Raw genomic sequence first — 14,519 nt, forward strand, 5'->3', positions numbered from 1 at the left:
CATGCTGGGTCAAATATTTGATTTATTTAGGCCCCTATTGGAAAGAAGAAGAAAGGCATAGTCCTTAATTTGAAAGATAATTAATGAAAGAAAAATACAGTGGATAGAAGTGATATTTGAAGTATTTTACAACTAAAGCTGTTTTGAATTAATTTTTTTTTGCCTTTCCATTATCTTGTGTAAAAGCTAGAAGGAAGTTTGACAATGTGCCTTAGATGTATTGTGGTCTTCAAATTTCCACTCATTTGCCAATTAGTGTTAATTAATAAATGGGCAGTAATTCTCAGTGACCATTAAAATGTTAATTTTTTAGGATGAAAGTAGCTTTGACATAAAGTGGAAGTGTTCTGAAAATATTTTTACCCCCCAACAGAGTCTCAGGAAGAAGATGGAGATATAGAAGTAGAAGAAGCTGAGGGGGAAGAAAATGATCGGCCATATAATCTCAGACAGAGAAAAACTGTTGAGAGATACCAGGCTCCTCCAATAGGTGAGGAACCAGACAGTGCTTGACCTGCAGCAATACCATGGATGTGGGGAGGGAATAATAGTTGGATGGCTACTTTTCACCCCTGACAGAGTAGCAGGGGCACAGCACTGTGTGATTTCCATCCTGAGCTGTTGTGGTTCACCACGTGCATGGGACTGCTGAGACACAGTCTGTCAGTTTGTCGTGGTGGTGGCACTGCTGCCTCACTGAACTCTGCAGGTACTGCCCTGTATTGGGCTCAGGGTTGGGGGTGAGTGGGGTTTAGGCCAAAAAATACTTGGCAGAAAGCAATCTAATAAATTAGGTGATTACATAGAAAAAACAGTTATGCCTGCTTCTCTTCTTGAGTGGTAAGCCTAATTCATAAGTGTGGATAAATGGCATGGCAGCACTTATCACAAGTGAGAAACCTAAAGTATTTCAGTTGGAAGGAATCTACAGTGATCATATAGTCCAACTGCCTGGCCACTTGAGAGCCGTGTTATTTAGGTCATTACTCAAATACCTCTTATGAAGGCTTGGGGCATCACCCATTCCTTTAGGAAGCCTTTGCAGTGTTGGACCACCCTCTCAGTAAAGAAATTTCTTCCTGTCAAGTTTGGGTTTTGCCTAATGCAGCTGTGAACCATTTCCACATTTCAGAGGATCATAGAATATCATTTCTCTGATAGAGAACTGCTGTGGTTTATTTGTTCAGAGAAATTTCAAGACATCTCATGTTCAGCTATGAAGAGGTTTCTGTGAGGAGTTTAATGTCCTGCAGATAAACTCAAAATGCTAGTGCCCTGGGTGAGTTACATTCTGCCATGGCAGACACAGCTCTGATAATTTGAGAAGGGTGAGGATGGAATTCCCTTGCCTGCATCATGCCAAGTACAGTGATAGTGGCAAAGCTCTCTGCCCAGTTCTTCCCTTAATTTAAGCTTTTGGAGAAACCAGTGATAACCCTATTGATGAAAATGAATAAACTAGCACTTCCTTACTGCATTTTGATTAGTTTATTATTCTTTTGTAATTCATGTTACAGTGCCAGCTCATCAAAAAAAGAGAGAAAATACACTGTTTGATATTCACAGATCTCCTGCAAGAAGAAGCCATATCAGGTAAATGCCAGTTTTTCAGTGTATAATTGTTTGCTTTCCTTTAGTACATTACAATAGCTTTTGATTTTCAAACCATTCTTGAGTGAGTTCCACAGTTCATTCAGACATGTGAATGGGTCTTGAATTGTATCCTAGGTTCAGACCCTGATCAACATCCAGACAGGAGTGTCATAGCACTGTCTAAACTCACTAGAAGCTTGGTGTTAAACAGAATGGAAACAGGTGTGCTACAAGTACTGGAAGAATTCTGCATGGCACTCTGTAAGGCCATATATTTAATATATAAATCCAATGCATTAGTTTTTTTCAAATATCCCCTTTCTTTTCTACAAAACTGAGCAAAGCAGGTTAATGTTTTTTGTTTTCTTTCAGTTCAAATTTCATCCAAAAAGTATGAACAATTTAATAAAATGTTTAGCAAGCATAATATTTGACTCTTATGTCTTGTGTCAAAGAAGTCTGGAGTGTACCAAGTTGTCTTGGAAACTGTTGGTAGGCTTTATGTAACAAAACAGATGAGATTGCAGCTTAAAACATTTTTTTAAAAAATAAACTTACTGAAAGCTTCAAAAAGACAAATCTGTCCGTGAACAGAATCCAAGAAAACGAATACTAGTCATAGCTGAAACTCTTGTCTTATTGCTCAATGTAATGGCATAGTGAAAATATATAAAGTAAATAAAGTAATAGGTGAATCTTAGGATTCTAAAGTGTTTTTTGGTTGGTTTTTTTTGTTTGTTTTTTTGGGTTTTTTTGGTTTTTTTTTCTTCCTTGAAGAGCTTATGGCATTTTTTTTGATAATTTGTGGGATTTGTACTTGGACTTGATATTCATATGTGAAGAATGTGAAAGTTACTCTCCCTTTAGTTTTAGCCTGCTCATTACTTGGCCCTCATTTTATCCCTCCTTGTCAGGACACTGTCATAAGAAGTCTTCCCAATTGCTTGATATTCTCTTTGATGTATTTTGAAATGTATCTCACTTTTGATCATTGAAGTAAAACTGATAGACAATGTTATCTGTTGGCAAAAACCAGTTAATTCAGTGCATTATCATGTTCCTACAAATAATGCAGCTCTCTATATTCTCTTAAAATCCAAGACTTTTTATTAGTAGCCAACTTCTTAGTACAAAAAAGTGCTGAATTTTTCAAACTGGTGTCAAACTCAGCACCTTTTTTTACAGAAGATTTAATGTACATTCTCTAATATTTCTGAAATACTCAGTTTTGTGAAATACTGTCATAATAAAATAATCAATGGATAATTCAGGCTTTGGATAGTAATTTTACGTGGATTCAGATCAGAAATGCAGGTGTTTTGAAAGCCTATTTTACTATTCAGAGTTAATAATCTTGTAAAAAGAGATTATATACTTTGTGAAGTATGGAATTTTTTCAAAGAATATTTAAAGGAAAGCATCAAACTGAATAAGGTGACTGGTATGTCTGTTATGTTAGAGGTGGCTAAAGTGGTTGGAAATTTTCTTAAGTACAATTGCAGTTGATTTACTGAATATTCAAATCTCATTGCTGAGGTAGCATGGACTGGACCACACAGTTAAGGGTCTCTGCTGTTCTAGTAATGTTCATGTTGGAATCAGAATCACTGTGGGGGGGAAGAGCAGTCGTTCTCCTCTCAGATTATTTGGTACTTGATGAAGCTAGGATTGGCATGCATCTCAAACCTGAACAGTACTGTACTTGGCATTTCAGTTTCATTTTTATAGAAGGACCAAAACTTGCCATTCTACAGCAGAAAAAACTGAATTTTCTGTTTGTTTTGCCTCTTCAATAGGAGAAAGAAGCATGCCATTCACAGCAGCGATACAACCTCTTCAGATGAAGAACGTTTTGAAAGAAGAAAATCTAAAAGCATAGCCAGAGCAAGAAATAGGTATCAAAACATCCTTGGTCTTTAGAATAGTTTGATTTTATTATTTATCAGAAAACTAGCAGAACTAGTCTGTAATGTTTTATGAATTCTGCAGACTTGATTCTGCCTGTAATTACCTGCAGATGTGGTTTAGGAGAAGTGCTGGTTATATATTAATACAAGTTTTGGAGTCTTATGAGTAGATAATTAATAATAGTGATAAAAAGATGGAAATGCAAGAGTAGCTGTTTGATTCAGCTGGGTTATAAAACACGGCTCCTGTTGGTGTAACTTGGTCCTAGTTAATTGAATTGTACTGCCAGCTCTTCCCTAGTTTTCTTGTGTAAGAGTTCATGCATTCTACACACCCAATGCACATTTTTTTGACCTTACATGTGTTTAGCAGTAATCTAAAAGTGGAAGATCTATAAGTAAATTTATTCACTGATAGCTAGGTAGGAAAATTCTGCAGGAAAAAAATTTTCCTCATCTTTTTTCCATCTCTTCCTGTCTGCCACATCGTTCCCTTTTCCATTGCAAGGAATTCAAGCAACATACAACGACCAGAAGTGTGGTTCTGAGTGTAACCTGTGTCTTACCAGTACCTGTCTTCCTCCCTTTAACTATCTACTTGGCCTGATGTAATATCTGTGTAGGGGCTTAAAGGAAGGAAATAATGTTTCTTCTGTGTCTAATCAAAATAATCTGTCCAGCCTATTTCTTCAGATTGAAATAAGTATCTGGATGCATAAAACTAACTTTGTTAAGGAACTTCCCAGTACATAACCATAATTACCTCAAAAAACAAGATTAGTTTTGTTTACCAATCTGGGATGGTTATCTCTTTATGTAGTAAAAGGCATTTAATCTCTTGTTTCTTCACCTCCAAGCATTGAAAGCAGAACAGTTTTTATTTGGTGTTTGTTTGTTGTTGAGCAGGTGCCTGCCTTTAAACTTCAGAGCAGAAGACTTAGCTAGTGGAATCCTTCGAGAACGAGTGAAAGTTGGGGCGAGTTTGGCTGATGTTGACCCTATGATTGTTGATAAATCGGTAGGTTTTGTTAGAACTTTTTATCTTCCTTGTTGAAGCAAAAAAAGCTCACTGATGTTTTGGGTTTTTTTTTAATTTTTTTTTTTATTGTTGCCAAAGCTTTTGTCTATTTGTTCCTTTGGACAACAAAGCATTTGCTCTTGGACCTAGCCTGGATCTCTGTAGATGTCCAGGCAGCCCTGGCACAATTAACTTGCAAACCAGATAAGCTTCATGTGAGCAGCCAAGAGTTGACTTTTTCAACAGTTTATTTCACACTTTCAAAATTCAGGGAAATCCTTTTGATCAGTGCGATGGTTTTCTAATTTGTTTTCAAATGTTTTATAAGTAAAGGTGCTTTTGTGGAAAGCTGTTACAATGTAAACTTTTTTTTTTTTTTTTTCCCCTAAGGTGTGTTTTGATAGTATAGGGGGATTGAGCCATCATATCCTTGCACTTAAGGAAATGGTAGTGTTTCCTCTTCTCTATCCAGAAATATTTGAAAAATTCAAAATTCAGCCACCAAGGTAGGTGTATTTACTGTTACTGTTGCATTTTTTTTATTAAGGTCTGAGGAATTGCAAACATGTAGGAGGTTGATTCTTTCGCTGAAGTGTTTTAAAGTTCAAATAGATTTACAGATTTGCTACCCCACTTGTCTATCAGAATTTGTAATAACAGGATGAAGATATAAAAAATGTAGTGTATTTGTCTTGTGGTACGAAGGTAAACTTTCTGATTTGGTTAAAGAAAGAATTCTCATATGTTTTATTTAGTATTACCTTGTCTTTTTTTCCCATTATGTGAAGTATTTTACTAGATCAAGCAAAATGCTTATATTTCTCTCAATAATATTATACTGGGATTTTAATAATTATTAATTAGGCATCTTGGTATGTGATTTAAATAGGTACATGGTGTCTAAGTCAATTGAAAAATTTGAGGTGTTTTTGTCACTTAATTGCTTCATTCCAAAGAAGTAACAAACACTGATTAAGGTATTATCTGAAATCTAATACTTGAAGAGGTGGTATTTAACTAATGTAAGAGAATCCTTTGGAAACTTAATATGCCTTTGGTTATGTTTTTTACAAATCAAAGTTTTACTGATTTGAAAGCATAAAACAAACTTAGATTTTATGAAGTCATGTAAATAATACAATACTACTACAAAATAATAATACAAGATCTTAAGTCATTCTTCTCCAGGCTCCCTGTCTTCATTATAAAATTTGACTTGGAGTTTTTCAGGAGACGTAAAATAAGTTTGTGACTGTGTTGATCCATTTATCTTCAGGGGCTGTTTATTCTATGGTCCTCCTGGAACAGGTAAAACCTTGGTAGCTAGAGCTCTAGCTAATGAATGCAGTCAAGGAGACAAAAAGGTGGCTTTCTTTATGAGGAAAGGAGCAGACTGTCTCAGTAAGTGGGTTGGTGAATCTGAACGTCAGCTTCGACTCCTTTTTGATCAGGTTAGAAGAAAATACATTTTTTTTCATATGATTTCTCTGTATGTTGTGTTTTGTGGTTTAGGTAGCCAAAGGTACTTGCAATTGAAACTAAATAATTGTACATTTTAGTAAATTAAGTAGTATTTTACCAAATGGCATATTTAGATGAAAAGAATAGAGGGATGCTGACAGTAGTTTTTCTTGTTCTGGAAACTCAGAGAAAGAAGTCTCTTGACTTGTCCATTAATGAAGCAAAGTAGTTTGGGTAAAACTTGGGGAAAAAGTAATCAGTCAATGAGTTTGAGTTTGTGTTTGGCATGTTCAAGGTAAATGCTACAGAGAGGAGTGCATGATTGCCTTGGTTGCGTGTCTATTTTAGTGTTCTTGGACAGATTGGACAGAATAGAGTCTCACAAAGCAGTAAAATGCAATAGCTCAGAGAAAAGTAGTTGTCAGATAGAGATGTCTAAACAAACTATGAGCAGATAAGATGATGTTTTCTGTACTGGAGTGTAAGGTGTATGTTTGCCTTTAACCTGTCCAGCACACAGTAAAACTGGTACACTGGTGCCATCTTGCTTACTCGAAGTAGACTGCACTCTGCTTTGCTTAGAAACACTGCTGGAGTTGGAAATTCAGTTTTCATTTCAGATTTTACACTTCCTAAAAAAGATGTCTCAATATATATGTTAGTTTAGCATGTTAATGCTTTCTAGTGAAGCCAGTTTTCAATGCTGATGGATGAATTAGGAATTAACAGTGAATTCAATTTTTCTTTTGTTTATTGCACACCAGGCATACTTGATGAGACCCTCTATAATCTTTTTTGATGAAATAGATGGTTTGGCTCCAGTTCGTTCTAGCAGACAAGATCAGATTCACAGGTAATATTTCTTCTTTGCTGCCATTATCTTGGTATAGGGTACATTATCTTGGTAAGCTCTTAAATGTAATTTTTTCTCATTTCACAGGAAAGGTTTTTACTTTTTCTGAAGTCCACTTACACTAGAAAGGACAGATTGGTTTTTTGGTGTTGAAAGTCATCTTTTCAGTCCCTCAGGCAAACTGTAATTTGCTGGGAATTGAATTGCAGTGACAATTACCCTTCAGCCACATTATTAACTGCAAGATTTCCACAGCCATTCCTTGATTTGCTGTTTTGTACTGTAAACAGATTGTCTGTTACCAGCCCAATAGAATAACCAGTTGAAAAATGTTTTTCTAACATGTTGAATTGTAATGTTCTATCAATGAACTGAACTCACCTGTGATTTTGATTCTTAATGGTGTGATGCACAAACATATCTGGTGTTGCTATCATGTAATTTTTTAGAACATTTTTTTACAGCAGTTTGCTGTTGGCTGAAATTTTTTGTGGCTGCTTTTGATCTCAGTTTTGCTGTGCTCTTTATGACTACACACTTACAGCTGTCCTATAGGTGGTGGTATTTGTATCCATCTCCCTCCACTCTGCTCAGAGAAATTTGGGGCCAGCAGACCAGGAGGCCAATGGAGCATATGAGACTTGAAACTGTTATGCACCTGTTTGTAGCTTAGCTTTTTTCATTTGAATGTATTAGTCTTGCATTTGAAAATGCAAAAGTTCTTGCAGTGTTCCTTACACTTTCTTACTTTGAAAACTCTTTTGTAGCTCTATAGTGTCTACTCTTCTTGCCCTCATGGATGGACTGGATAATAGAGGTGAAATAGTTGTAATTGGTGCTACAAACAGACTGGATTCTATAGATCCTGCACTCAGGAGACCTGGTCGCTTTGACAGGGAATTTCTTTTCAACTTGCCTGACAAGAAGGTAAAACCTGGGAAGGAGGTTTATTAATAAACATCTTTAGTATATTAAACATTTGAATGCCTGACAACCAAGCTCGTGAAATAAAATTATTCATTATTGCTTGTAAGAATGTTTAATTTTAGGAAGACATTTTTAGTACAAACAGATTGTATACATAAAGTTATATTGAGATTCAGATCTTCAGGATATAGCTAAAACAAAACAGAGGTAAATTATTCACAATAAACTGTATTGCTTATCTCAAAATTATGGGTTTGTGTTAAAAACCCTAACTATTTGGAGGCTTGAAACTTACGGTAAGAGAAAATAACTTTAAATCTTGTAGACCTCTAAGCATGCAAAAAATGTAGATGCACATCCAGCCATTGCGATGTTGGCAACAGGAACATTTCAGTTCCTTTTTCTAATTGCATGAACTCAGCAATAAGACTTTGAGAATTTATACTTAAAATTAAATGCACTTTGTATATGGATAGATGTATTTAGATTCTATAGAACTTTTAGCTGAAATTATTTTGGGATTCATGTGTATGTGCTGTGCAGCTCAGCAGTACATTGATTGGTAGAACCAATCTTTGACAGTAGAACCTGTACTCGTAGGTGCAGTAATTAAAAATGGAATTATAAACCGATGTTAATTCCTAATAGGACATAAGTTTTTATCAGTTCATGTATGATAATGTTGATCAAACAAATTAAAATGTGTAACTGGTGAAAAAAGTGCTGCTTATGTATGAAATTAAAAAGAAGGGAAAGCTTTTTCTTGAGAGACTTTGGAGTGCTAAGTTCTATTTTATGTGTCTCAGTTACATGCCAAAAGCAGATAAAGTAACTATGGATTCCCATGAATAAAGAATATTTTTTTCTATGACATGGATTTGACTTGCTAGTTATTTAGTTATTAATTTTTATTTTTTTTTTAAATCAGGCACGAAAGCACATTTTGCAAATTCATACCAGGGATTGGAACCCCAAATTGTCAGATCCTTTCTTAGGAGAGCTGGCTGAAAAATGTGTTGGTAAGTGTTATGTTGTTAGTACTTTTAGTGTAGAGGCTTTCTCTTCTGTGTAAAACTTTGAAGGTATGTTAAACGTATCAAGATTTTCTTTTCTTTACCTTTCTAAACTTCTGTACTTTGAACAACACTCTTTTTGTAGTAACAAGTATGTTTTTGTCTTACTAGAACACAAAATGAATAGCTGGTAGTCATTTGAAAATGCCAGCTTGTTTCCTTTCTCTGACATCACTGTCCTTATATAGGACGCATACCCTTAAAGAGATGCAAAATGAAGCTGGAATTTCCATCTTTAGGTAGACTTCCCATTAAACTGGTCAATTACAAAAGAGATAGGCAGACTTGGGTTTTGTTCTGTCTACTTACTGAGGGAAAAAAACAGTACTTGTGTGTGGGATTTTTGTTTTTTGTTTGTTTTTTACTGACTGGCATGCTCTCCTCTTACAAAAGTCCAACAAACTAACCAGCCTTTCTAAAGATGAATTTTTTTTCCAGATTGCTAGCACAGAACAACCTCAAAGTGTAGACATAGGTAGGGGAGAAAAAAGTACTGCAACATAACTACATTAAATACACCTTTGAAACTTGCAAAGACCTGCTGTACTGAGTGGAGGTTGGTTGTTCAAGATAAGCCTGCTGTTTAAATCTATTCACAAATAAGCCCAAATACTTTTATAGTGAATTTAACAGAGGAAATGACCCTAAAGCACACACCACAATATCTTCTCAACATCTTGTCATGCAAAGATAAATCCTCTGTCAGTCATCTGCTTGGACGAGCACTGAAGTTCTCAGAAAAAGAACAGTCTCAAATATCTGTGCTTTGGAATCCATCATCAGGGAATCTAAGAAGTTGAAATTGAACATCAGTCCATTCAGTCACTACAGCACATCCGAATTATCCTCTTCATCCACAGGGACATCTCTCATCGAAGCAGCATCCCTCCGCTTTTGATGCACAAAGACCTCAACATCTTCTGGTGAGGAGAAAACATAACTATCCAGCAAACTCCAGTTTAGGCTTTGCCGGGTATAGGACAGCACATGACAAACCCACTTAATGTAAATTCTGCTTGAATTATGCAAACACGTGGTGCTGCTTAGTGGGAGAGAGGGGAAGAGGTGGGAAAAAACCAAAGATGTTTCTTAAAAACTCACCGTACATTTTCATTGAGAACACAGTATTTTAAAATTTCAGAAAATAGGGAAAGCCATTTGTATATTTGACTGGAAGACATTCTTTGTGCTCCATAAACTGTGTCAGTTCTGTGGAAGTCAGCTAACAAAAAGAAACACCCTTTTCCGTTTTCCTTGGCTTTCCTGCTCTCCAGCTACTGGATTTGTCTTGTATTGTCTCCAGTCTGTGTCTTGGAATTTAAATGTTTCCATACATCCAAGATGAAAATTTTTGAAGTATTACAAGGTCTTTTCAAAACAGCCGAAGTAAGATTGGTGTATCTCCTTCACCTCTTACCTCATTTCTGTAAGTGAAATCTGCAGCAATAATGATTTAAACAGACTTTTCCAGATTCTTTGTGGCCTTTACCAGTGGCACTCATTGGCACACATGTATGTCTGTGATACAGTTCATACCAGTCTGCTTTTTCCTCTTTTGTGTAGATTTCTTTAAAAACAAACAACCTTCCCCCAAAAAAACAACACCCCCTCTTCCCCAAGTAAAAGCTGCCTAGACTTGGCGGGCTTCTGGCACAGCATGGTTGATACCTCTCTCCAATTCAGCAGACTTGGCAACATGTAACTCCAAGCTTTTGGATCCTAATGAAGAAAACTGCTGAAATACTCCCAAAGCAAATGACTTTGGGGAAGCAGGTGTATGTGCAACTCAGAACTTCTAAGGATCCAGGGTGTAATTAGAAGGAAATTGGAAGGGAAAAGCCCCAGGACTTGAAAAAATAGGTTATTTCCTGAGGGTTGATTTTTGTCCCAGGTGTTATGGATTACAGCCTTTTAGTGGATTTCTCTGTATGTGAGAATTAAAGACTCCACTTCCCTGAATGGCCTCATGACTGCAGTGTGTGTGAGATGAAGTGAAGCAGCTTGGGAAGAGCACAGCATTGCTCAGAAGACTACACACATTTATGTCTTGTTAGTGCTTTTAGTAAACACACATAATTACTGCGTTTTTTCTCTTTACTGGAGGTGGATCACAGATACCCATAACTTTATAAATCCTTTCTTATCTCTTGTACTTATTCCCTTATTTGGAATAGTAACTTTCTATAGGTAGAGAGACTTACCTATGAACTCAGTCTTGCAGGAAACAAAACATGCTAGCAACTGAAAACTGTAAATTCCTCCATCTGGAATTTTGCAGTTGAATCTTTTTACAATGTAGGAAGGGTTATTTGAATAACATTATTAAATAGAATTATAAACAATCAAAGTGTTATGCTGAAGATGCTTGTTAAAAATATTCTGTGCTTATTATTGCAGGAATGTTTTGTAGCAAAATGATACCATATTAGATTTTTTATTTCCATCTGCATGTAATGATGGTGGGGAAGATTTTGGCATTAGCATTCCTGTTTTTCACAATTCTTTAAAATAAGCCTAATAGTTATTTTTCATCTCTGTCATCATGCTGAGTTGCACAGTGGAAGAAGTGGTCAAAATTGTTTGCCTAAATGCTTCGCCCTGTTCACTAGCAGTTTATTGTAGGGTTTTAGATTGGATTTTAGGCAGAAGAAATTTTAAAGAGGGCACAATTTCTGCATAGTAGAAGTGGCTGGAAAATGTTGGTGATGGAAGTGCATTGTTTGGAAACATACATAGGAATGCACTTGTTTGCTGTCCTGCTTTTTGAAGTTGTCCTTCAGAAATCTTCAGCAGAGTTTGTTGGTGCTGGGTAGAAGAAAATGGTCTACTTGACAGGAATCCTCATTCTGTTTTAACTTAAAGTGTGCCAGTAGCTTTTGCCTGGCGAATTGAACATCTTTCCTGAGATGCTTCAAAAATGGAAACAAATGCATTGAACCCTGAGTTTATATTACAGTGTCAGTTTGGGTAAAAACTGCATCAGGTTATTTACTGTTGGCATGATACATTTTATTTTGTTTTGACAATACTTCACTTATGTTTTTCTTCTGCTTAATCAGTGTGCATTTGCTTCTTAGCAATAAAAAGCTCTTTAAAGTTTCACAAGGTACAGGATTTTTGCAGTTTTCTTGTCACTGAAATGGATGTACAGTATGCACAAGAGAGTCCCTCAAAAAGAGATACCAATTATTAGTCTTCAGATGTAATTGCTCCTGAGAAATGAGAGGTAGAAATGGAGACTAATTGTGTATCTGATCACCTGAGAATTTAATTTTAAAAATAGGCTACAGGCTATTATTTCCTAATTCTGCAATTCTTCTGAGATGTACAAGCGGTGATTAAAATGACTGTTAAAAAGTGATGCTACAGCATTTGTTAATAGAAAAGTTGGGAAGGATGTAGCTCCTGAGCTGCTGAATCTTTTCACAAAAATTCTAAACTAGCTTCTAAGGTGACAGGCATTCAGGGTGCTGCGTATCTTCAGCACCTCTTTGATTTAAGCTTTGGTTTAGTGCTCCCCTCACTCATTTTTTGTTTAATCTAGTGTGGTTTTTAGATGAGAACTGGACCAATTTAAATGGGAATACCTGATACTTAAAGAACAGTGCAAAATTTAGAACCCTGGTTTGGCTTCTCTGATGCACCTGTAACTACTGTCTAATAATTTCACATGGTTGGAGTATGCCTGCATAGTTTTGATTTCTTGTTAAATGAAATTTAAAAAAACCCTAAACAACATAACTTTAGTGCTGAAAACAGTTAGTTATCTATTGATTAATATAGTATATGTATCTGAACGTATTTCAAATATAATGTGTATTTATTTCAAGGTAACTTGGGAATGTGAATTGCTACGGACCTTTTAGGTGACAGTCATGATGTGGACTCACCAAATTTACACAATTGTAGCTACTGACATTTTTATAAAATTGCAAAGCTTGGTTTAGAAATTGCAGGAATCATCTGATATTTATGGTGATTATTCATCTGGGTTGATTTTATTTTGCTTTTTCTTTTTTAAATGTTTTCAAGTATATATATAGGAAAGGTACAGTTTGAAATCTCATCTAATTTAAGTCGTGTTTATAGCTGAAAAGTGGGTATCTTTTATTATTATCCCTCAAATTAATATATCTGAAAGACTGGGATGGAAAAGTGTCTACAGTCTTCCATATTAATTGCTTCCTTTTTTATTTTTAAGCACTGTGTATGAAATCAGCTTTGTTTCTTATTGCTGTATGGATCTTGTAAAAAGATGTGTGTCAAGAGCACTGAAACAACATCAGAGGCTAAAGAGAGAGAAGCAAGGCAGGTCTCAATTTTGCAGCTTGGTACTGCCAAAAGACCAATCATAGAATCATAGAATGTTTTGGATTGGAAGGGACCTTAAAGTTTATCTCATTCCAATCCCCTGCCATGGACAGGGACACCTTCCACTAGCCCAGGTTGCTCAGAGCTTCATCCAGCCTGGCTCTGGACACTTCCAAGGATGGGGCACCCACAGCCTCTCTGGACAGCCAGTTCAAATCCCTTATAATAAAGAATTTCTTCCATATCCAATTTAAACCTGCCCTCTTTGGTCTTCATACAAAAATAAAGTAGAAAAAATGCAAGTAATGTAAGACTTGGTGAGGGAGGAGGAAGTCTGGTAAGAAAAACCGAATGAGAATAGTTTTAACTAAAGAATTGATTAATTACCTTCTATAAACACTTCATTGCAAACTCATGAACTTTTATATGGCAGTACCTCAGTGTAACACATTTTCCTATAGTGACTCTAATTCTCTAAATGACTTTTCTCACCGGAATATTGTTTTACAGTTTTTGAAAGATGAAACTGTGGTGCCTCAAAATACAGAGACATATTAATGTCTCTTGCTGAGGGAGATGGAAAACTTGAAATCTAATTTCTAGCTCTGGGGAAAACCCTTAAACCATTAGTACTGCAAAAGACTCAGAGGTATTAAGTCTCTCTGTATTTCATAATTATCAGATCTATGTTTTTCACTAATGATGATTAAGCAATTATAGGTAGCCACCTGTAGATACTTAAGAAGATAGGCTAAATTAAAATTCTAATGCATTTTAATTTCTACCTTTGGTTATATTAGTAAAGTTATGAAACTGTTAAAAGTCTGAAACATTTTTCTTCATAGTAGAAGTTAACATTTTTTCAAGAATTCAGAGTATGCTTTTTTTTAACAAGAGATTCCATCTCTTCCATATTCTACTCATGAAACATTTTTCTTTATACTGCTCATTTTCTCAGACTGTAATATTTTAAAGTTGGTGATGTTCAATGTAACAAAATTACTTTGCTATTAAAGAATATATTATTGTGGAGGTATTAAAGGAAAAAAGGAGGAGAGGGACTAGCCTGTTAAAATTGCACACATATGTTAGACAATATTAAGGGAAAAGAAAGAGCAATAACAGACCTCTTACCCAGGACTGAAAATACACTATATATCAAATATTATAGTGAAAATGTAGGTAATTTTAACCTCCATATGGAATTAATTTCTTCATATATCTTACAAACGTGTCTAGCTTCTTGATATACAACACTGTCATCAGATTATGACCTGATACTTTTGGCAGCTGCCTTGTGGACCTTGACAATTAAGTATTCCTGGTTTGTTTCTATCTGGATGCATGTTTGAGCCACAGCAGTGCCGTTTCACGGG

General features: G+C 35.7%; 1 protein-coding gene across 3 annotated transcripts in view; it reads left to right on the forward strand.

Moving 5' to 3' along the window:
- The window catches only part of ATAD2B (ATPase family AAA domain containing 2B), a 73,824-nt gene that overhangs the window by 21,745 nt on the left and 37,560 nt on the right, over positions 1-14,519 (forward strand). For all 3 annotated transcript variants that reach the window (XM_056486810.1, XM_056486813.1, XM_056486811.1), the window contains exons 7-15: positions 374-490; positions 1,518-1,593; positions 3,390-3,488; positions 4,407-4,518; positions 4,909-5,024; positions 5,795-5,969; positions 6,744-6,832; positions 7,600-7,759; positions 8,688-8,778. In XM_056486810.1, the coding sequence (XP_056342785.1) occupies positions 374-490; positions 1,518-1,593; positions 3,390-3,488; positions 4,407-4,518; positions 4,909-5,024; positions 5,795-5,969; positions 6,744-6,832; positions 7,600-7,759; positions 8,688-8,778 (1,035 nt within the window). The remainder of the gene's footprint in view (positions 1-373; positions 491-1,517; positions 1,594-3,389; positions 3,489-4,406; positions 4,519-4,908; positions 5,025-5,794; positions 5,970-6,743; positions 6,833-7,599; positions 7,760-8,687; positions 8,779-14,519) is intronic.

The sequence above is a fragment of the Oenanthe melanoleuca genome, chromosome 3 (genome assembly GCF_029582105.1).
Source record: "Oenanthe melanoleuca isolate GR-GAL-2019-014 chromosome 3, OMel1.0, whole genome shotgun sequence".
In the NCBI taxonomy this organism is placed as follows: domain Eukaryota; kingdom Metazoa; phylum Chordata; class Aves; order Passeriformes; family Muscicapidae; genus Oenanthe; species Oenanthe melanoleuca.